At 42.0% G+C, this 22,375-nt stretch overlaps 1 protein-coding gene across 1 annotated transcript in view; it reads left to right on the top strand.

Annotated features, from left to right (window-relative positions):
• The first annotated feature begins 18,356 nt into the window (after nt 1–18,356).
• LOC149792288 (uncharacterized) overlaps nt 18,357–22,375 on the top strand; it is a 132,558-nt gene continuing 128,539 nt past the window's right edge. The window contains exon 1 of the mRNA XM_089969553.1: nt 18,357–18,660. Coding sequence (XP_089825679.1) covers nt 18,418–18,660 — 243 coding nt within the window. The 5' untranslated portion in view covers nt 18,357–18,417. The remainder of the gene's footprint in view (nt 18,661–22,375) is intronic.

Consider the following 22,375-nt stretch of genomic DNA (forward strand, 5'->3'; position numbering starts at 1 on the left):
ATTTTTCTTCTTGACTTAACATTAGACATTTATCGTGTTGAATTTGACTGGGATGATCGTTTTGACATCCATAACAATTTTTCTTGATCAATTCCGTCATTTTGTCGACCAAGTGTTTGGCAAAACAGCAGACTAAATGGGCTTCTTGTTCAGGCCATCTCGACTTCATTATGATATCTTCTTCGTCTTTATCTTGAGATTCTTCTCCTTCCACGGTCTCCTTACATTCCATCTCCAAAGTTTCTCCACTAGGTAATGAGGGATAACAGTCTTCCATAGCTTCTAATAATCTAGAATGACTTCTCTCAAACTGTTGATTTCTATGGTATTATCGAATTCTGCATACAGGATGACGTTCACTGTCTTGTCCAGTTCTTTTGCAAACTGAAGTTCCACACGAATCTGGCCAGATTTTATAGGGTGGAAATGTCCCTCGTCGCTGCCTTGGTCTGGAGTGAAATCGAAAGCCCACAAAGCATAGCCTCCTGCATAATCCTCATACTCAATGCCGTGACTGGTGTTGGTTCCTAACTGACCGGTAGCTTCGTACAGGGACAAGTACGATCTCAAGTAATTCATCTTCGTGGGATCAAAGTTAGGTTCGAAAGGTCGGGTACACAAGGTCTTGCCATCGCGACTGACTTCGATTTTCTTCACTAAAAAGTGTTGAAAGTTGAAAGGATTTTCTTTGAAGGCTCCGTTGAAGGCTGAATTCAGGACCATACCAAGGATTAAACGCTTGGGTAGCTGTCCTTGAAACAGATGATCTTCGATCATAGAATGCTGTCCAGCAGGAATGGTGAATGTTTTCACTTCCACACGTCGTATGGGATACTTGGCGGTCGTTCTGCTCAACGTTTGACTGATGTCGTTACCTACTTTGGGTAACACTTCCACGCGTCGTACGTAGAGTTTGGCCTCCTGGATTATGCTTTTAGGAGCCTTATCAGGTTCAGCAGCTATCAAATGGAAAGCGGTACTGCTGCGATTCAGTCTCAAGCGGACATTCACCCCGTTCAGCAAATATTTCTCTTGCAACCACATGTCCAAATGCAAACGATCCATCAGTTCTAAACTTTTCTTGTTTAAGATTTTGTCTTCTCTTGCCTCAAAGCTGGGATTGCTTCCATCTGTTTTTTCGAACTTCTTCGCTTCGTCAGCTACCCACAGCACGCAGGCATTGAGATGACTATCCTTGGCATCTGTTCCGTACGTCAAGAGATTTTCCAAGTAGGCACGGTAAGGGTATGTATCCATGCTGCTGCTGACTAGTTTGTTATTCAAGTACAAATCCACTGAGCTGAACAAGGAATGCATGAAATTGTTGACGGGAGCTATTTCGTCAGCGTCATCTACTCCACTATCATCTTTTTTTAGAACTTGGACTTTCAAGTACAAGTAACTGCTATTCAGATCGATGTAATCTTCGGGCTGTCCTTTGATTTCAAACTCGATGGGAGCGGAATCGGTCAATGAGGAGACGGGATGAAATTCCACCCATTGGGATTCTTGCATGGTCATCATGGTGGGGGGCATGGCAAACAGATCCAGTTCCGTCTTGGAACAAGCGCAAGACTCTCGGTGCATCATTTTGTTCTGTGTTTCAATAATCGAAAACGTCTAAGTCTCGAACGGTTCTTCTTTTCTTGGCCTTTCTAGCTTGAAGCCTGGTGAAAGGGTGTTTTCTTCGTCGTCTCTTTCTGCCTTGTCCTTGCAGAATGCCAGACTCGGTAGCGTGCAGGACATTTATAGGTGTGTCTCGTCGGCCCAAAATGTCTTTGCCCGTTTGCAGCAAGACATTTTTGCCTGCCCTCATGAAGGTTTCTTTAGGGTTTTCTTTGTCGATGATGACATTTTGGAGAAATTCTTTGCCTTGCGTTAGTGCCGCATCTTTCAAGGCGTGCAATCCGCGTGTCACCATCGGTTTCAACACCGGGGCCACTGAACGAAAGGCCGATTTTAACATGTCTCCTAAACCGTGTCCTCGCTGTCGAGCCACCCCTCGGTACACTGGATACATGACTTACTTACGAATCGTGAGAGAACCGTTTTCGAAAATGGAGTTTCACCGTGACTTTTCCTTTGGTGAATGGAATATTTTGTCCCAAATCTCCTTTTATAGTAATGTTGACCGTGTCCAAATACGACTTGCTGACAGGTAAATAGTGAGGATGGACAAATTCGCGGTGGACGTGATAAGTGTTTCCACCTTCTTCGTCAGCGTTCGTGGCAGAATCCACTTTGAAAGGAATGACACGCAGTAACGGTACGGAGGTGTGTCCCACCACGTTGTATTCCACCACATCGGAGTACACGAAGATCAAATTCAGTCCTTGGTTCAGTTCTACCGGGAAACGAAAATACTTGGCAAAAGAGTCGTTGTCATAAATGACTGGTAATTCGGGGTTTTTTTTTTTGTTCTCCTATCTTCCTCATCTCCGTGTCACCGCCCAATATGTCAAACAATTCAGGACAAAATAAGAAAGACATGAATTTTTTGGACCCCTCAGAAAATTTCATCAGAAAGCGACGAGCTATTTTGTGGTATTCCAGGGTGACACTTTTTTGGACATTCCCCAAAGCTTTATGGAACACGCCATTAAACTTGGAGGCTATGGCGCTGACCAAATGATGACCACTGAAATAATAGCCTGGGAGAATGGACAAGTTGTAGGTCCACGTTTTAGTTTTGTCATCATAGGTTTTATTGCTATATGTGCCAATCTTATCCAACTCCTCTTGCAATTGTTTGTCATGAACTTCTACCTTAAAATAATTTTGATTGGGAATGACATTGTGGACTTGGGTTGGGTGAATCATTTCCACTAAAGCCACTTCCCAATGGGCTTCGTGATCTAAGGGGATGGCTTGAGGTAATTTGGCCGTGTAACAGCACAACGTGTTGTTGGGAAACACCTCCATGGAACTGTCACTGGGTAAGGTTAAGTAAAATTGATTTTGGTGACTCATAATTCCAGAGTTCTGTGGCTGTCCGAGGGAATATTAGTGGATGTCAGAGGTGTGTCTCCGCCCAAAATGGGGTTCTGGTTGTGGTTGTTGTTGGAGTGGTGACTGGCACTGGCACTGGACACAACGTTCCCGTTCGAGGAGAATTTCAGGGAGGGATTGGGAAGCAGGTAACCGATGCAACTGCTCAATAAAATGGTCCACAATTGTTTGTCTCCTTGTTGCAAACTCAAATTGGCAATGGCTGCCCCGATGACACAATACACCACGAAGATTTGGCAGAAAAAGACGATTTGCGTTTTAGGCACACGTTCTCCGCACCACACCCACAAGGGTTGTTTTTGTAAATCTTGCACAGAAGAACTAGGGGAAGAAGGAGTGGTCGACGTAGCTGCGTCTGCTGCTGTGTGAAAGGGCATGATGGTCACTTCTTCTTTTTATAGTCGATGACTTGCGAAGCGTCGATCCAAGAATCGAAACTGGGTGGATATCCTTTCCAACGTACTTTGACTTCTTTGACACGTCGTTTGCCCACTTTACGGGTTCTGCGTTCGAGAATGCTTTCGATGTCGTACACGTCGTCTTCTTTTTTGGTCACACGTTGTAACTCGGGCAAATAAAACGTTCCTTTGAGTACTTCTCCGTTCATGTCTTCCAATTTATAGACGGCAGGATGACGGCCATGCACTCGTCCAGTGACGCGAAACAGTTCGGTCGTCCAGTTAGGTAAGTAACCTTTGTCGAAAGTGCGTTTGGTTTTGCCAATGCGCACCCAATCTCCTACGGCCAACTCTCCACTTTTCTTGGGGACAGCCCTCGTCGGGGACGTACCGAACAGGCGCTCAAACACCAGCACTTCGTTGTCGGGAGTCACGTCTTGCGGGGCACGTTGGATGCTTCGATGGTAAGATTGGTTGTACGCTTGCACCAGGTGCGGTAAGATGTCGATGTACTTCAGAGTGTGGTGATGCGTAAAATATTTCCACATGCGTTCTTTCAAAGTGCGTTGAAAACGTTCCACGATGCTGGCTTTGGTTTCGGGATTCTCGGTGGTAAAAAAATGAATGTCACGTTTCTTTAATTCTTTTTGGAAAGCTTGGTTCAGAAATTCGGTGCCTTTGTCCGTTTGCCATCGAAGAGGGTGACGACCGCTTTGTTTCAACACCCGTTGCAGGGCTCGCACTAACTCGCTGCTCGATTTGGAAGTCAAGGGCACGACCCAGGCAAATTTGGAAAAGACGTCGATGACACAAAACAAATATTTGTAGCCACGATTGTAGCTGGCCAAATGAGAGACATCGGCTAAATCGGCTTGCCATTGATGATCGATGCCTTCCACTCGGGTGCGACTTCTGGCAAACTTGCGTCGAATGGGTTTGTGTAAAGTGTAGGTAGCTTGTTCTTGTAACCATCGTTGCACTTGAGGTAAACGGAGACTTTTCAGTCGCGTTTTGGCAGCACGATACAATTTTTGAACTCCTGCGTAACCTGCAGGATGCGAGGGATCGTAGTAAATGCTGGCTAAGACTTTTTCCATTTTTTTGTGTTTGTGTGTTAATAAGGCACCCACTCTTGGAAGAGGCTACTCTTTTTCTCTTGGGGTATTTTCTTGGATTGCAAGGCTTTGCGTGTGCGACCGGCAATAGGTGTCGAAGAGGAGGAGGATGTCTGAGCGGGGGATATCGGTTCTTGTTTCACTTCTGTCTTCACTTTCTTTTTCTCTTGTGAGGAAGAAGGGGTGGTCATCATCTTTTTAATCCATCCAATTCTGGAGGTAGGTGGTGTTGTTAACTTGCGTACTTTTTCTGGTGGAGTTTGAAACCCTTCTTCTTCTTCTTTTCCTTTTTCTTTCTTGACCACTGGTACCGGTACTGGTACTGGTACTGGTGATGGTGTTGGACTTTTCATCAAGGTCTTAAAATCTTTCAGAGTGGGTAGAGCTGTTTCGTCTAAAGCTTTCTGGTGAAAGAGTTGCAGTCGTTGCAAGAGTTGACCATACTTTTGCGATTTTTCTGTTTCGGACAAATCTTGGCGATCCATCAAGGATTGCAATTCGTGTTGTAACTGGGACATCTCGCTCAAATTGGGATTGGGAGGTAAATGCGGGGTGCGTTGTTCTTGCCACCGATGGTATTCCATCCATCGTTTGTAAGGCACTAAAGCTAGTTTTCGTCCTTCCATGGGGTTATCAGGGGTCGATTCTGAGATCTTGGGACTTCCGAAGGCCTTTTTATCTTGCTCCCACCAGTCCTCCCAACATGGTTCCCAAGACTCCTTTCAGTATGGGGCCTAACAAGAGAGGTAAAATGCCTCCACGTTGGACCAACATCTTCTTTTTTTGACGAATGGGAATTTTCTTTTGAACCATTTTCCGAAGAACGTGACGATGTTTGCCTAAGCATTGTTTCTGGTGTTTGGACAAAGGGATCGTGCCTTTCAAAACGTTCAAACAACATTCGCACACGGTATCGATGACCTCTTTGGAGGCCGTTTGAATGAGTTTTTTTCGTAGGGGTGGAGAAGCTTTGGACAGGACAGATAACAGGTCCCCATGTTTGGCTAAACGTGGTGGCAGTCCTTTCCTTTTCTTTCCTTGGGGTTTTCTGGAGGGTGACATCTTTGAGTCTTTAGGAGCACCTAAAAACACTGATACCCTACTCGGTCACAGGCCTTTTTTATACTGGAACACGTCGCCACTGATTGTCTTTACGGCGTATCAACTTCATAACAGGCATGACACGTCGTGCAGGGGTACGCAACGGACTAAATCGAGTCAGTTCTTGCTTGGACAAATCCAGTAAACTTTGTAACATGCCCGATCTTTCATGGACTTTGATTTTGGGAGAAGGTACTTTGTGAGCAGCAGCCACTGCCGCTAAATGGGAAGGTCCTGCCACTGGGGAAGTTCTTTTGGGGGTCATCAACGGAGAAGTTCTTGGTGTGATTAACGTCTCCAAATACTCTTCAGTTCCTGGTGACATCAACGGAGAAGTGGACAAACGTGAGGCTGTCGGAGACACAGTCACCGCTGTGGCAGGTCGTGGTTTGCGAGTGTAAGGTTGCGTCCTGGCCGAAGTGCCTCTCTTGCGACTAGTTTTCTTCTTCTGTGGACTTTTCTTTTTCTGGGGACTTTTTCTCTGTTTCTTTTTCTGGGGGCTTCTTTTCTTTTTCCGGGGTGGTGTCTGGTAAGAGGAGGGTCCCGCCACTGGAGAAGTTCTTCTCTTTGGGGACCTGGTCTTTTTCTTCTTGGGGCTTCGTTGGACTTTTGTCTTAGGGATAACTTTGGGGGCATTAGGATCCCATCTTAAGAGTGAGCGAATGATGACCCCGCCTAGAGTACCGCTCCCTCCAGGTTTCAAAATGATTTGTTTTTTGGTTTGAGTGTCGATGCGGGGATCGGCCAGTTGGACCAAAGCGACTTTGTTTCGATCGAAAAAGCGTTGGGTTTGATGAGGAATCTGAATGATTCCTTGGAGTAATTGACGTGCCGTCACCGTAAACCATCGTAAGACTTCTTTGAGACTAGCTTCTAAGACACGAGCTCGTGTTTGTGGATCTTTTTCTCGACTGATGCCATACAAGGCACGAATCAATTTGACGGGAAGATGCGACTGCAGGGACGTCATGTTCACACTGTGTGAGACAGACGAAAAAGGGTCTGAGGTTTTTATAGATTTTTTGATGGGGAGTGAAATGAAGTCGAGGACGGAGACGAGTACAGGACAGGCCCTCCGTCTTGGCACCAGTAGTGAAACAAGTGGGTACGAAATCGCAAATCCTCGGGAGTAGTAGGTTTCAAATCGACGAGTAAATAGGCGTGTGGTGTTTGAGTGGCATCGTCGTACGCCTGAGTCAGCCAAGGCGTTCCTAACTGTTTGGCTAAGACTTGCACTTGCGATTTATCTCGAGGGCTTTTAAACAAGACCACGTAATGCGCATTGAGACTGATGGTGCGATGGGCTTTACTTTGTTGAAACAAATTTTGGGTGATGTAAATGACACTGGCATTACGGTGATGCCCTTTGCGCGTGAACCACAATTTAATTTCTTCTTCGTCTTCTCCTAACATGTCGTCGAAAATGACCAAATGGGTTTGACGGGAGTCAGAGACGATGCCGTCGTCTTCTTTAGGAATGCCTTCCACAAACACGATGGAATCGCCTTGACTTTCTCGCAAAAGGCTGTACGCCGATTGCCACTCTTTGTAACACCACACGATCCGTTGAGGGGGCCGATCGATCAAATGATGTTTATGTTCGATCAAACGTTTGACGAATTCGGTTTTGCCTGAACCGCTAGGTCCAGCAATGAGCATGTTAAAGGGATGGCGAAGATACAAAGCCTCCCAACTGGCACGATCTAAGTGTTCGTCGATGACTTTGACAGTAGAGGAAGAGGGAGCAGAGACAGCAGAGGTAGCCATGGTGTGAGAAATGTCACTTGTGACACGAAAAACAAACAAGACAAGAGTTTATATACTTTTTTCAGAACACGTTTATTGAATGTTTCAAATATGAACACGAAAGACAAAAATACATACAACCCAAATAGTGATGTACAGGAATATAAAACACAGCAAAGCGATCAAAGTGGAATATAAACAAGTGTCTGTACAACATGTTTTGGGTAACCAAGATGTCCTAGGGACAGTGTGTAATGTTCTTACAGTCTCTACATGAGGTATTGTCACACAAGTGTCCTCCCGGAATGACCTTTCAGGAATGTCCACGACAGTCCTGTCCTGAAGCGAGTGGTTGTTCTCGGTGACGGGTTCTTCTGGCACCGTCACTAACACAGGTTGAAAAGTAACTTTTTTCCTTGAACAACTCTCGTGCATACTGGGCCACTTCTTGGGTCCAAGCCTCAAAACCCCCCTTTTTCCAGTCACGAACATCTATCCAATGAGGGTGTAAGTCACAAGCTACACACACATCGTCATACACGTCTTGGGTAGCTAAAAGTTGACGAATCTTTTTTTCCTGTTGAGGTCGAGAAGTATCCAGATGAAACCGCAAGGCTTTGAGCAAAAGGAGTTTTTCGTGACCATTTAAGGCCATGGAGGTGGTAAGTACTGATCGTAAAGAGTCCACAAAGAATCGGCTGGTAAACGAAATCCCAGAAAACAAGTCACTAAGACACACACCACTTGTCGTCCCAAATTGAATGGATAAAGTTCTTGTAATAATCGATGGTAATGATCCACGGTTTGAATATGGTCATTGAGTTCCTTCCACGGAATCTGTTGGATGACATGTGACATAAACCGTGGCATGGCAGCCTGTTTTTATATTCTCTTTTTTTTGGATGCAATACACGTACTTTCTAGCCAGAGATCTTCGTTCTCCAGTAGGGAATCTAAATCTTGCAAACTGTAACCGAAACGTCAGAGTTCGATTAGGTGTTTCCTCTTCCGCTAAGCAGATTCCACGTAAAATATGTTTGTAATCCTTTAACTTGTCTTCCTCAATGCGTTGCACTAGGTGAATCTCGAAGTAACCATAATCATGAACATGTCGATCATTAGCGACCTCAAAGTTTTGAACAATGTCTGACCATTGAAAGAATTTCTGACGAATCAGTTCTCTTATACCATTCAGGTACCAGTGGTTAAAGATCTGGTGACGTAACGGATGCAATTGTTCTTTACGTTTCACTTGTATTTTGACCAGCTCTCGGTAAATGCGTTCTCTCAACTCCACAGGCAAAGCACGAATGTTCTCTAGCAAAGTATCCATGAATAGGTCATACTAAATCCTCTTTGGTCTGACACAAGAAATGTACTCTTTGCACAAACATGGTTTTACTTCAGTGTCGAATTTAAATCGTTGAGTCACTAATCTACACATTACAATTCGTTCAGAAGTTTCCTCTTTCACCAAGTTGACATTGTGTTTAAGATGTTGGTAATTCGTTAACTCTTCCTCTGGAATTCGATGCAGTACGTTTACAATGATGTAGTAGATAGAATCGTCCATACCAAACCAATCCTTTTTAAAACTAGAGGATCGTTGATCAATGTCCGTCCGATGGAACACTTTCAATTGAATCAGTCCTTGTATAGCCTTCAGGTACCAGTGGTTCAAACACCGGTGACGTAACGGATGCAATTGTTCTTTACGTTTCACTTGTATTTTAACTAGTTCTCGATAAATGCGTTCTCTCAACTCCACAGGCAAAGCACAAATGTTCTCTTGTAAAGTATCCATGAACAGATTATTATGATAAGAAGTTACTTCAATGTCTCGGTCCCACTAAGGGTAAGTAATGACAATTCGGTGACCATCGAGCATGTTCTACGTAGGCCGAATCTTGCGGTTCCCAGTGGTGAAGTGACACACCGCAACTGAAGCACTTGACTTTATCTCCTTCGCTCAAGTAGAAAAATCCGGCTCTGGCTAATTCTTCGGGGGTCGGTCCTCCCAGATACTTTGGCCATTTTCCTTTGAACGATTGAAGACGATTTTCAAAGTCGCAGTATTCCGACAAACGCACAGGAAACGAATATTCGTCTTTCACAGGTTCGTTTCGATGAGGGTTGGGTGACAGGAACAGGAGTTTGCTCAGGGCTGGATGACATCCGTAGGGGGGTAGACGTGATGGTGAACATTCCCCTTTAAACCCGGTAAAATGTCTAAGAGGACGAGCGGCATCACTTTCGCATCCCACAGGTTTGACACGCACAGCATCACTTTCCATGACAGGGGTAGTGAGAACAAAGTTCCCATGATGCTTTACGGCATCGCTCAGGTCACAACGTACAGCATCGTACACATCGCAAGGCTCACAATCGCACTCGTCTGCAAACTCCGTTACGCAATTACAATGGTAACCGCATGGACAATCGCAGTTTCCTTCCGGACATTTTCCGTCGCAATGCATGGGTCTTATCCATCCAGTATTAGTCACACCAGAGGAAGATACAACTTTTTTACAATCCCCAAACTGGAACGATGTCTCTTTCAAAGTATTCATCTTGTTCGCTCGATCTTGGTAGTCCCAATGAACTATCGATCTTGCCTAGGGTTCCTTTTTTATATACAGACCAATACCGACGTGACCGTACGGTAAGGTGAAATGATTGGGAAGTCGCACTCGCTTCTGGTACACGATTTGATAGACTTTTTCCAAGGGTCGACTGACGATGTGGTGAGTGGGTAAACGTACAATCTTGTTCGGTTGATAGGTGGTCACTTTAAAGTTTCCATCCTCTCCCGATTGCAAGGCTTCTTTCAATACCCCAAAGTTGACCACTCGACTGGTACGATAATTCAGAGTCAGTCCTTTCACTTTGCACGTCGTGTGCACTTCTCCTTGTTTGTCACGGTATTCGTAGCCGTAATTTTTGGGACCGCCACTGACGAAACTTAGAATCTTGTCGTCGGGATGCTCGTCTGTCCAGGCTCCTAAACGGTCTCCTTCGATGTTAGGGTGATGTTGAATCGGGTGATGGATGTAAATGCAACTGTCCGTGTCAAAGTACAGGACACGTTCTTCTAACAGTTCTAAAGCTTCGTACAATTTTAAGCGAGCATGGGCTGTCACGTAAGCCGCAATGATGACATTTCCAAAAGGGTCGTCTTGTACAAAGTCCAGATCTTCTTCGTAATTGACCAAGATCAAATTCTCTCGAACGACGTCCACGTGTTTCATGTATTTGGTTTTGTCGTGAATCATCTGGAAGTAGCGGGAAGGTTCTGTCAAATATTCCGTCTTGGGTAAACACGGTCGTTGTGCCATTTTACCCCACAAGCAATTTAACATCACTTTGGCAAACGATCGCCTGCCTTCGTTTTTCTCGATGTGGTCTAAAGTGATGCCTTCTTGTTCGTAGTATTTCTCTTTGAATTGTATTTGGTCTTCGGGAGTGTGACACCAGGAAGGATAGCCGCTGGCTTCTTGCTTCAGTTTCAGAAAGGCATCCACGTAGTCGGCGAAAATGCCTTTCTGAGTAGGGTCACCCTTGCGGTATTGTTGTGTCTTGGGAAAGTGGCAAATTTCGTACACTTCTAACAGTTGGTATCCCATGTCCAAAGCTTTGAACAATTCTACGCTGACCCAGGTTCCCGTCAAGGCCCGTTCTTCCTGGCTGTGCTGACAAGCTTGGTCTTGGTTGCACGTTTCGGCACAAGTACGGCACAAGGGAAACATCAGTTTGCCTTGACAATGGTGAGGTAAGACGGGATGGTATAGGTTCGTGGGAGGCAAAACTTTGCACTTGATCAAGCCTTCGTATTGTCGAATGTTTTTCAGGTCGATGTGTTCCGTCAGCAATTGTGGGTGCCCTACGGGAAAACGACAATATTTGCACACGTAGGGATACAGCGAACACACGTCCAAGTATTTGATTTCTTCTCCTTTCTCTTCGTCGGCTTGGTACAGCAAACAGGTAGCATTGGTCCTTCCTCCGTACAAACTATCCCTCGGGTTCAGCGGATCCATGAACTGGTAACTTTCCACGGCACGTTTAAACTCGGGATCGGTTTTCAAACGGTGATCGTACTCGTGTTCCCACATTTCCACCACTTGGTATCCTTGCTGTTCCAACTTTAGGCGTCGCTGACAAGTGTCCTGGTACAAGTCTTCCATGGTTCGTTGTAAAAACTGATTTTTAGTGCTACGATCAGGGTAACAGACGGGACATCCGTGAAATAAGCAACCGTTAAACTCGTACACGATCTTGGGGTTTTCTAAGTCCCAGCCATCGACCGAATACGTTCCGATGGTCTTTTCACCCCCTCCGTTGCGGGCATGCTGAATCCACTTGTCTTCCTTGTCGCACAAGTAATGTAACCAGCGTAAGGCTTTGACCGAGTATTGACGTTTGACAAAGTGGGTCGTTTGAGGGCTGATGACAACCACTGTGTTTTCAGGCATGAATCGTTGGCGGTACACTAAGGAACACGCTTTGGCAATGGTGCAAGCTTCTTTCAAAGGATCGACCCCTCCGTGTTCCATGAACAGTTCTCGAAATTTTCCACAGCAACGCCGTAAAATGTCCACGTCGGAACGACAATACTTTAGCATTTCTTCCTGAAAGTCGAAAGGGTCCGAGGCGTGAGCCTGGTACCAAGCGTAGAAAGCTTCTCGTTGTTCGGTACGCATGTTGTCGGGGTCGTAATAGTGAGCCTCAGGTAAATGGGGTAGAACGGCGTGTTGATTGGCTTCCGTATTGAAAAAGTGTGGAAAGTACCCTTTAGCCATTTCTGTCATTCCAAACGTTTTAGGCATTCGACTCAAAGGCATGGCCAAATAGCTCATCGAATCTTTAAACTGCACTTGTCCCACTTGCATGAAAATGATTTTGGCTCCGTTCAAAGTCACTTTAGGACGCTCGGTGCCTTGTTCCGTATAGTATCTGAGAAGAAACTGTCCATCGTATCCGGAGAAATTGTGAGCCATCACCGTGGCATGACGATGACAATCTCCGTAACGTTCGATGTCCTCTTGGCTCCACGTCTTGTCGACTGGGTCTAAGACCCATTTGGCAAAATCGGCTAACGTGTTCGGTCCCCGAAAGATTTTTTCACGTCCTCCGGGAATCTTGCTGCAGTGAGGACAATGACTGAAGATAGGTTCTTGAATACACTTCTCGCACGCTCGATGAGCCACGCAGAAATTAGGAATGTGAATGCCAGTCTCTTGCATGCATTCGAAATCGAAAAAGATGAAATTGCCTTTCTTCTTGTGACCGTCCTCTTTCTCTGGTGGGGGTTGGTATTTTTGCACGTAACATTCGTGTTCCAAGTCCACGATGTGATGACAAATGTGACATTTCTTTTTTCCTGAACATACGTGTGCCTTGACACTATTGGTACGTATGCCTTGTCCACACGTAGAGCACAATCTCAGGAGTTGACAAGCGCATTTTTTCTGTGAACCTTGCGTCTTCAAATGTTGTTGGTAACAGGTAGGGCTGACAAACGTGCGCAGACAAGTGGAACAAGGCACTGGTTCTTCGCTCAGACAGGGTGAAGAGGCCAAACATCCTGTGCATTTCGATCCACAATGCTTGTGTTGCTCTCGATTGTTATAACCATGGTCACATTTCTCACAGTAATAACCGTATACTAGGAATCCGGTGATACTGGTAATGGTATCGAAATGGTCATCGTGATGATAAACATGAATGTATTTTCCGTCCTTAAAATCTTGGCCTCGAAACAATAGAGGCCCGCGCATTTATTGAGGGTGCACTTTCAAGGTGTATCGTGGAGCTAGGACATCTTGCAATTTTTGCATCTCAGGAATGCCGCAGGGTGTGTCTTTGGGCAGTCCGGCTTGTTGTAACAGGAGTTCTGCTTCATTTCGTTGTTTGGCTCGGTCGGAACGTTGAATAGTGTCCCAGGTTCTTTTCCATTCTTCCGTGTCGTTCTTGTTGGCATAGGTTCGTCCCACCACGATGGCACGGGCTAAGCACATCTGGTCATGAGGGTTGTCAATTCGGACGAGACTCTTTTTGGTGTTGCGAAGGTCGTCCACCAATAACATCTTTTTGCGTCCTGTCCCTTGAGGAGGAGAGACGTGGGTCATGTCCAGTGTGGCTTTACCATCGGTGATGTCAAACTGATCATTAGATTGTTGTACGTGTTGAATCTTGTCCATGACTTTGGAAGCAGTCAATTCTGCAGGGGTGCTAAACTCGATCCAAACAGGGGATTTCAAACCGTCGTGTTGTATGGAAAGTCTCAAGCGATCGTCTTCTTTGGGTTGACATTGTCGCTTGAGTGCGGTGAGCAAAGAATCCCACACCTCGGTGATGAACACTTCTGCTTTCTCTAACGGTACTTCAGCCTTGAAATCTTTAAACTTCACCGTGTATTTGTAAGCCGTGGTTCTAAATTTTCTAGAGGAGCGCTTTTCCGTCTCTCGAATGGAATAGTACTTTTCAGGGTTGACAAAGGGTGGTGGACTTGGTTTAGAGGGTTCGGATTCTGGTTCACTCATGTCCTCTTCAAAATCACTGGCATGAATTTGTGCCAAGATTTCAGCCCTGGTACGAGGCGATAGATCACGTTTCTGCCTCTTACTTCTTTCTTCTTCTTCTTTCTTCTCGAATGAATGGGATCGTTTCATCTTGAAAGCAAAAAGTCAAATGACTCAAGTTCAAACACCATAAACTACTTTATAGTCATGGCAGACCAGCGTATATAAAAGGGTGTGTGTCTTGTCCTTTCACTATTCATTTCACTCTCAAGCCGAGCACAACGATGGAAGAGACTAACCAGATGGAACGTTTCGTCAGAGCTTTGCGAGGGGTCATTAGAAAATTCTCTTCAGACCAGCCTACGGACTACTCTCCTTCCTTTAGAGATAAAAGTCAAGATACTTGCTATATCTGTCAGAAGAAAGGGCATTGGTCTTCAGAGTGTCCAGACCGTGAAAAAAGAACAAAAACAGGGACTAAAAAAGACAAAAGTCAAGATACCTGTTATTATTGTAAAGAAAAAGGACATTGGTCTCCAGATTGCCCAAAAAAGAAACAAGAGGAGTCAGAAGAAAAAAAGGATTCTTCAGAAGAAGAGAGGGATTCTTCTAAAGAAGAGAGGGATACTTTAGAGGAAGAAGAGGAAGAAAAAAGACAATTCTATTTACAAGAGGCAAAGAAACAGGAGAAGAAGAAAAGAAGAAGGGAAGAAAATGAGGAAAAGACGGTGAAGAAATTCAAAAAACAGAGAGACTAAACAAGGAGAAAGAAGAATTTAATGAACTTTTAATTAAAGTGTTGTGTTGTGAATTGTGAATTGAATTGTAAAAAATGGAGAAAAGAATAAATTAATGATATAAGGTAAGTGTCTTTGAGTTTTGATTTTAAAATAAGAAGCTACACTCACGCACTCATACACAGACACGTACTATAAGGTAAAATGGGTGGGGTTTTTTGAGTTATTGGCAAATTGAAATTGTATTTCTTTTCGAGAAATGTGGGTGGCCCTGAAAAGGGCCTTTTTTGGTGTAGGGGTGAGTTTAAGCAATCAACTTTAACTGCCTTATGCCTTTGCCACGGCCAAGGCCTACTTCTGGACTGCGTAATGTTGATGATGATTGGGTTGAAATCACTAAGGGTGGTACGGTAGGCTTAGTCACAGGGTTGACGTGTTTAGCTCCGGAAGGTCGTATTCTCTTCGGTCGTGATAAAGAAGTCTGATACATTTGTTTCAGACTTCTTAACTCCGCTAAAATGTCCAACAGTACCGTGACCGTTTGATTTTCACCCTCTTGTTTCTTTGCTGCTACTTCTTCTTGCTGTTGCTGCTGTTGTTTTTTTTCTTACCTCTTCTTCTTGTTGCTGTTGCTGTAGGAGAAAAGCCTGTTCCGCTTCCTTTTGTCGTTGTATAAATTTCTCCAATTCTTCTTTCTGTCTCTGTCTAAAATTTTCCACTTGCGGTAATGAAGAAGGTAACGAAGGTTCCGGAACAAATTCTTGCGAGGAGAGAAAATCCACAAAATCCCAATTCACTTTTTCTGAAAGTAAGTCCGAGTTCCCTTGGGCAGTCTCCCCTGCTGGTGCACCCCAATGGATCGTTTTCTGAGTTTCCGTCATGTTGAATCACTGTCGCATAGATTGACTGCACACAAGCGCTAGCTACGTGACGTCACAGACTACTCTCTTCGGATTGGATGCGGGCTGACTGAATTCTGTAACGCGTGTTCGGATTGGTGAATGAACTCAATCCGTTTCAATCCTTCCTGTCCCTATAAATAAGCGCCGTTCACTGCATTGATTCACCTATTCTCGGAGCCTCAACATGTGGACAGACGTTGAATCTTCAACCCTTGTGTCAACAATGATGTTCAGGACGGACATGCTCATGTATGTCCGATCCAAGTGGACCGTTGTCCACAGGACCAACAGCAGCCTGTGGATAAGAAGAGTCTATATAGAGAGACAAGGTTGCCTCAAGAGGACTCTGATGTATGGCCCTGCTGTAAGACGAAGTTTGAGGACAAGAAGATGTCGCAAATGCCCTTTATGTTAAGGGCATATTAACATAAACCAAAGGCCCTTTTCAGGGCCAGTCATATTTCTCGAAAAGAGATAGCCTTTCCATTGCCTACCCCTTTTTTTTAAAAAAAAATCCCATGTTAAATTCCCCTTGTCCGTAGATTGTCCCACGATTTATTCCCATGTTAAATTCCCCTTGTCCGTAGAGTGTCCCACGATTTATTCGCCATGTTAATTCCCCTTGTCCGTAAAGTGTCCCACGATTTTTCGCCATGTTAAATTTCCATTGTCCGTAAAGTGTCCCAGGGGTGTTTTTAATGCTAATTCCCATTGTCCGTAAAGTATCCCCATTCACTACTTGTATGTGATAGTACATAAGTATGGTTGTGTGTGTATCATGTGAGCACTCATACCATTGTATGTGATAATATATAAGTATATTTGTGTGCATAATATGTAAGCACTCACACCTTGTATGTGATAGTATATTAGATTAGCATGTGTGTGTGTGTGTGTGTGTAATATGTGAGCATTCATACCCTTGTATGTGATAGTACATAAGTATATTTGTGTGTCTAGCATGTGAGCACTCATACCTTGTGGCATATTGGGTAGTAGGTATTTATGTGTGAACATTCCCACACTTTTCAGGCTATGTGTTAACACTCATATTCTTTTCGTGGGTTAGGAGGTTTGTTCTGGTTATTACATGAATGGGTTTTGGTCAATTTGAACGGCTTATTGGTCAAAAAGTCTAGTATAATATTACACTTCTCCCAGTGCTTCAATTTTGTAAACAGTTTATAGGATGAGTGTGAAATTCATGTTAATTTTAACATTACATTTCCGTTGTTCCCATATCGTCATGTTTGTATTCAAGACCAAACACTATTTCTTGGGGAAAATGGGAAATCTAATGTCAGTGTTACAATTTCATTTCCATTAGTCGCCTGAGTGTCATTTTTGTATTCAGAACCAAAACCTAATTCTATGGACGATTGGAATCTCGTGATAATTTTATTGTTACATTTTTCCTTGTTCAGTGTGTGATTTTCAAACTAAACCTATGAAGAATTTTGACATTCCCGTTCCCATTTAATCAGTAACATTATATTAATCCTGTGGAATAATATTAAATTCTCATTGTCCCGGACCTGTCCATCTATTCCAGAGCGGCCTATTCAAGATGGCGATCGTAATGTGAATTCCCATTATTTCAATGCCGAACCATCTTCAATAGGCAGGTTCCTGTACAATTAACCCGTCTAAAGGGTCAAATGTTGGTGCCCAGTATGTCTCCTTTATTCTTCAAATAATAATAATAATAATAATAATAAATGTCACCATTGCTTACCAAAAAAGTCCACGACCCCAAAAATTCAAAACTGGATAATACAATATGAATCATTCCTTCAATGGCAAGAAAATCTTATTATTAGTTGTCTAGGCTTATTTCTGCATACAACATGCATTCCCAATCCATTTCACCATCATGTGATTTCTCTTAAGCTTCGTTTACTTTGCTTAATTTTGTTTTGTACCTAAGCTCATTTTTATATTTGTGTTAACATGGCTTCTATCATAAATGACTTTATTGAAAAATCTATTTTAAGAAATTAAAAATAAATGAATGAAAAATTACCTTAACGAGCTGATCATCAAAATATAAAATACAAATACGACAATTAGTTTTCCATGCGTGTACTGCTGAAAATGGTTTTTGCTTAAGGGTACTAAGTTCGGAAAGTTCAAATATGAGCAGAAAAAATAAAGGAAAAAGTGTTTCCGGAGTCTATATCAAGTAGTTTTTGGCATAACGCGCGAGACTGGGCTAACGAAAGACATTATCTAAGTGATATGCTACCCTCTGCAGTTGCAGTTCGCAGCATGCAAAATTATCATGAATTTATACTAATATGTTGGCAGAGGACCTTTCACACAAGTTCGTCTACTTGATCATTGAGAGCTGCCGCATGATATTTCAGAGAAAGAAAAAAAGAGTTCCTATTATTAATTTTCTTTGTTAGTATTCCATTTGCTTATACTTCTAAATCAGATAATAACAAAACAATTCCTTCGCGTCTGCTCTTCACGTGTTGCTGTTTGCTACTTGTCGGGTACTTCAAAAAGGACCAGAGTAAGCGATAATGGGTACTTGTAATCCTGAACAAGCGGTAACTGTCTACATGTCAATATTTGGCCACTGCTTGACTTCAGTTGGTTTATTATCGAGTCAGTACATGTGCTTGTCGCAGGTTGAATGAGAAAGGGTAAACACTCCACTGCCTGTATAACATGAAAATCTTAGTACTGTTTACTTCTCCGTATACTTATTCAAAAAGCAAATCGTTGCTTATCACTTAAGTTGGAATGAGACGGCAGAACTTGAGAGTGGGAAGATAAATTCAGTGTTGACTTTTGGAGTTGTAAGAGTGTATTTTAAGAATGAAAAGTGACATGGGAAAAGGTAAAATTTTGGGATATCCTAGTTAAATTGGTTACGAGTTATGAATTCTGTTGACAAATATCCCCGTCCCTCAGAGGAGTCGCGCCTGGCAGGGGGATTAAGGAGGAGGCATGTGTCTGTGGTATTCGATGAGGGACATGTAGGGGCACGAAGCGAGACGGTGCAACCCCTTATTCTGGACTGGCGTGGACATGGGGGCCGACACCCTACCGTCAGCAGCGTCGAGTTTGACCGGCAGCTGGACAAGGTGGCAATGTGGTTGGAGAGCTGGACACACGATCAGGTTGGTATATATTTACTTCGCGAGAATTTTATTACTTGAATATACTTTTATGTTAAATTAGGTGTATTCATATATAAGAAAACCAAAACAAAGCGTTGATAATAGACCCATATTTGATGCTGATCAAAAATCATCCGATAAATCCGTTGCTGTTACATATTATGTTGATGTTTACCTAGTGCAGTATATACAGTATGAGAGCTAATCCATAAATTAATTAACAAAACTGGTAACTTCTTGTCGGGAACTTTCATTAACCAGGGCATATATTTCTAAAGAATATGAACTAATTTTATATATATATATATATATATATATATATATATATATATATATATATATATATATATATACGTTTCAAGTTTACTGTTTGAAAGATTATTACCGTTAGCTAAAACATCGCTTTCTCAAAATTCTTCAAAACATGTAAATTGAGTATAGAGGATTAACACTATCTGCCCTCCTCTTCCGCCCTGTAGTGTAGGCATATGTCTTGTGCCCTGTAGTGAAGGAAAACGTATTCTGCCCTGTAGTGTAGGCATACGTCTTCTGCCCTAAGAATACCAGTCATAAGTGAAATCTAAAATGTAACAACAAAAAGTTTGACCATGTTTTTTAGCCATACAAAATAGAGAGAAACTTAGTAATAAGTAAGTTCTAAACGTCCACAATCAGCAGGTCTTGTTAAAAATATATAAAAGTGTTGATATAGATGTCAGTACATTCGAGTATAAATGAAATCAATTGTATTTGTTAAATTAGGTGTATTCATATATAAGAAAACCAAAACAAAGCGTTGATAATAGACCCATATTTGATTCTGATCAAAAACTTCAAAAATCATCGATAAATCCGTTGCTGTTACATATTATGTTGATGTTTACCTAGTGCAGTATATACAGTATGAGAGCTAATCCATAAATTAATTAACAAAACTGGTAACTTCTTGTCGGGAACTTTCATTAACCAGGGCATATATTTCTAGAGAACATGAACTAATTTATATATATATATATATATATATATATATATATATATATATATATATATATATATATATATATATATATATATATTCATGAATGCCCTTGGTCATTATTAAGATTTACTACCCATCCATTTGGTACTGATTTCATATTACACAAATACTGACTACATGTGGGTTCATACAAGTTATGTCAGTGTTCAGAGAGAAAAAGGAAACAAAGTTAATATATTGTTGTATCTACATGCTAGTATATATACATGCTAGTATGTATTTTGGTTTGGTGAGCACAAGATAGATCAGTTTTCCAACTAAATATGTTGTTAACCTCTTTAAATAATTTTTTATTATTATTAAAATATGAATAAGTGACCAGGGTCTGAAAATTATTGAGGTCCGAGTTTGAGGAACAATTTTTGAGGCAGTGGACCTGTAATTTATTACCAGCAGTAACCCTTCAGACCTCATTCTTCATTTTTGCTTTAAATTAAATAAAATGGGCTGTTTAATTCTAAATCTGCTATAAAAGCTCTACAAGTAATGCAAGCAGAAATTGATTGTTGATTAGTGTGAGATTTTTATTGTTACATATTTCCAGAAATCAATGGAGTGAGCACCAGTCAGCATGATTATTTCTCAATCAACCTAACCTGCAATGTAATCTAACTGAAGCATCTACATGTACTGTTTGGATTTACCAAATTTGGCATGTTACACCAATGCTTACCTTATGTGGACCTGGACTGTATAGGGTCCTGTCAGATTTGGACCAGTGAGTCAGAAACAGAATTTTAGAACCCTGAGTGACTGAAAATTTATATTTATACTTATTGGGAATGATTAATACAATATTGACATCTGTATTGTATTTAAACCACCTTTATGTGTTTCGCATTGGATCCAGCTTTGTCAGGTGACTATTTGTATCTGTATTCTTTGGTACATTAACAGCTAGAACATCCCATGGATACATATCAGTTGTGTATCATGTGTTAATAGGTATTTACCACATATATGTCTGTGAAAGCATTTGTTGGTTATACGAATATCCTGTTATTGGATTTTGGTGTAGGTAAGCATCACTGACACTGAGAGGGTGGGGGTGAAGTTGTCCCTTTATGAAAAAATATGTTGCTGGTTCCTGTCACTTCTGTTTTATGCAGCAAAGTCTCTACTTGGTATACATCTTTTTCCTGCACAAAACAGAAGTGACAGGAATCAGAAACATATTTTTTCCAATGTTATACCATTTGGGAGCACATGTCACTTAGACCTGTGCAGACAATTTATTTTGACATTAATAAGCATGGCTGGTAATGTCTTAAAATAATAAAGGTGTCAGAGTCTGAGTACTCTCAGTCGTATCAGTGTTGGTTTTAATGGCACTTTTAACGCATTGCTTGTGATATCATGCAAATGTTATGTGGGCTAAGTGCCCTTCCCAAGGGTATGCTGAGACAACTTACCCAGGCTGGTCTGAGTGGGTATTGAACCTATGATACTTGAATTGCAGTCTGATGCTTTACCAACTGAGTTACCATGGCTCCCTGTCAGGTCAGATTAGTGCATTATGAACAATTGAAATTCCGTCAGACCATGTGATTCCATCAGACCATGTGCATTTCCATGCTGATTATTTCATCACAGTGAAAGAAAGGTTGGTTTAGATTCAGTATAATCAACCAGACAGCTCTGTGTATGTCAGTATTGCAAAATTACCATTAACAATATATGCTTGTAAGGATAGGGTCTAACAGCACATCAGAACAATCCTAGCTGTATGATGCCAAGTAAATTTAAGTATTGCATAAAAAAGATTCAAACAAGTATAAAGGCAAGAAAATGGTAAAATCCCTAAAATACAAATTCCTTTACAGTAGAACCTCTCTTGAAAGACAACCCCTTTTGCTAAAAATAATGTTCTCTTAAGACAGATCATAATGTTATATAAACTGTAAATTTGTGCATTGATAACACAGCCTCTCAAAACAGGTTTTAATGGTATAAACCATACGTTTAAAAAAAATTTCATGACCATCTCTGGTAGTAGATTTATGGGACTTATCTCAGGGCAAAGAGGTTGCCTCCATTTGTCAACGTTTTAATTGCATCACTGTACAATTTCACAGCAATCTGATTATAAGTACTAGTTGTGTAGTTGTTATATGGATTTGGCCCAAGTCTGTATTGTTCTGAAACAATTCAGCATACACTGAGAGGGCAGTTAGAAACAAATCAGCACAGTCTGGTTTCAAGGTCATCCCAAAACAACACAGCACTACATTAGGGTTAATATTACATGCATCAGGCTTATTCCAAATCTGCCAGCCTATGGGGGTATGGCAGGTCAATGAAAAGGAGGGTACTTTCAGTCACCAACTGACAAATTACTTCTTTTGTAGAAATAATCATTACCTGAGTTTAGATTAGAGATTATAAAACATTTTTGACAGTGACTTTATTTAGCATTCCTATGTCATTAGTTGAAAGTTTGACAATATTTCAACAGTGACACTGATCAATGATGGCCACAATATAATCAGCTTCTTTGTGTTAATACGGTATTGAATTTTCATTTTTATAGCAGTAATGCATCTACAGTCCAAACTTAATATTCCTATTGTAATTGGAGTACCAGTCTGATTCTTTGTGCATATCCAACAAATGGAATATTTTCTCTTCTTTGGAGAATCACATGTATACATATGTATGGGCACTCAGTGATTTTAA

The sequence above is a fragment of the Sinohyriopsis cumingii genome, chromosome 9 (assembly GCF_028554795.1).
Source record: "Sinohyriopsis cumingii isolate HCF-2022 chromosome 9, ASM2855479v2, whole genome shotgun sequence".
Taxonomy (NCBI): domain Eukaryota; kingdom Metazoa; phylum Mollusca; class Bivalvia; order Unionida; family Unionidae; genus Sinohyriopsis; species Sinohyriopsis cumingii.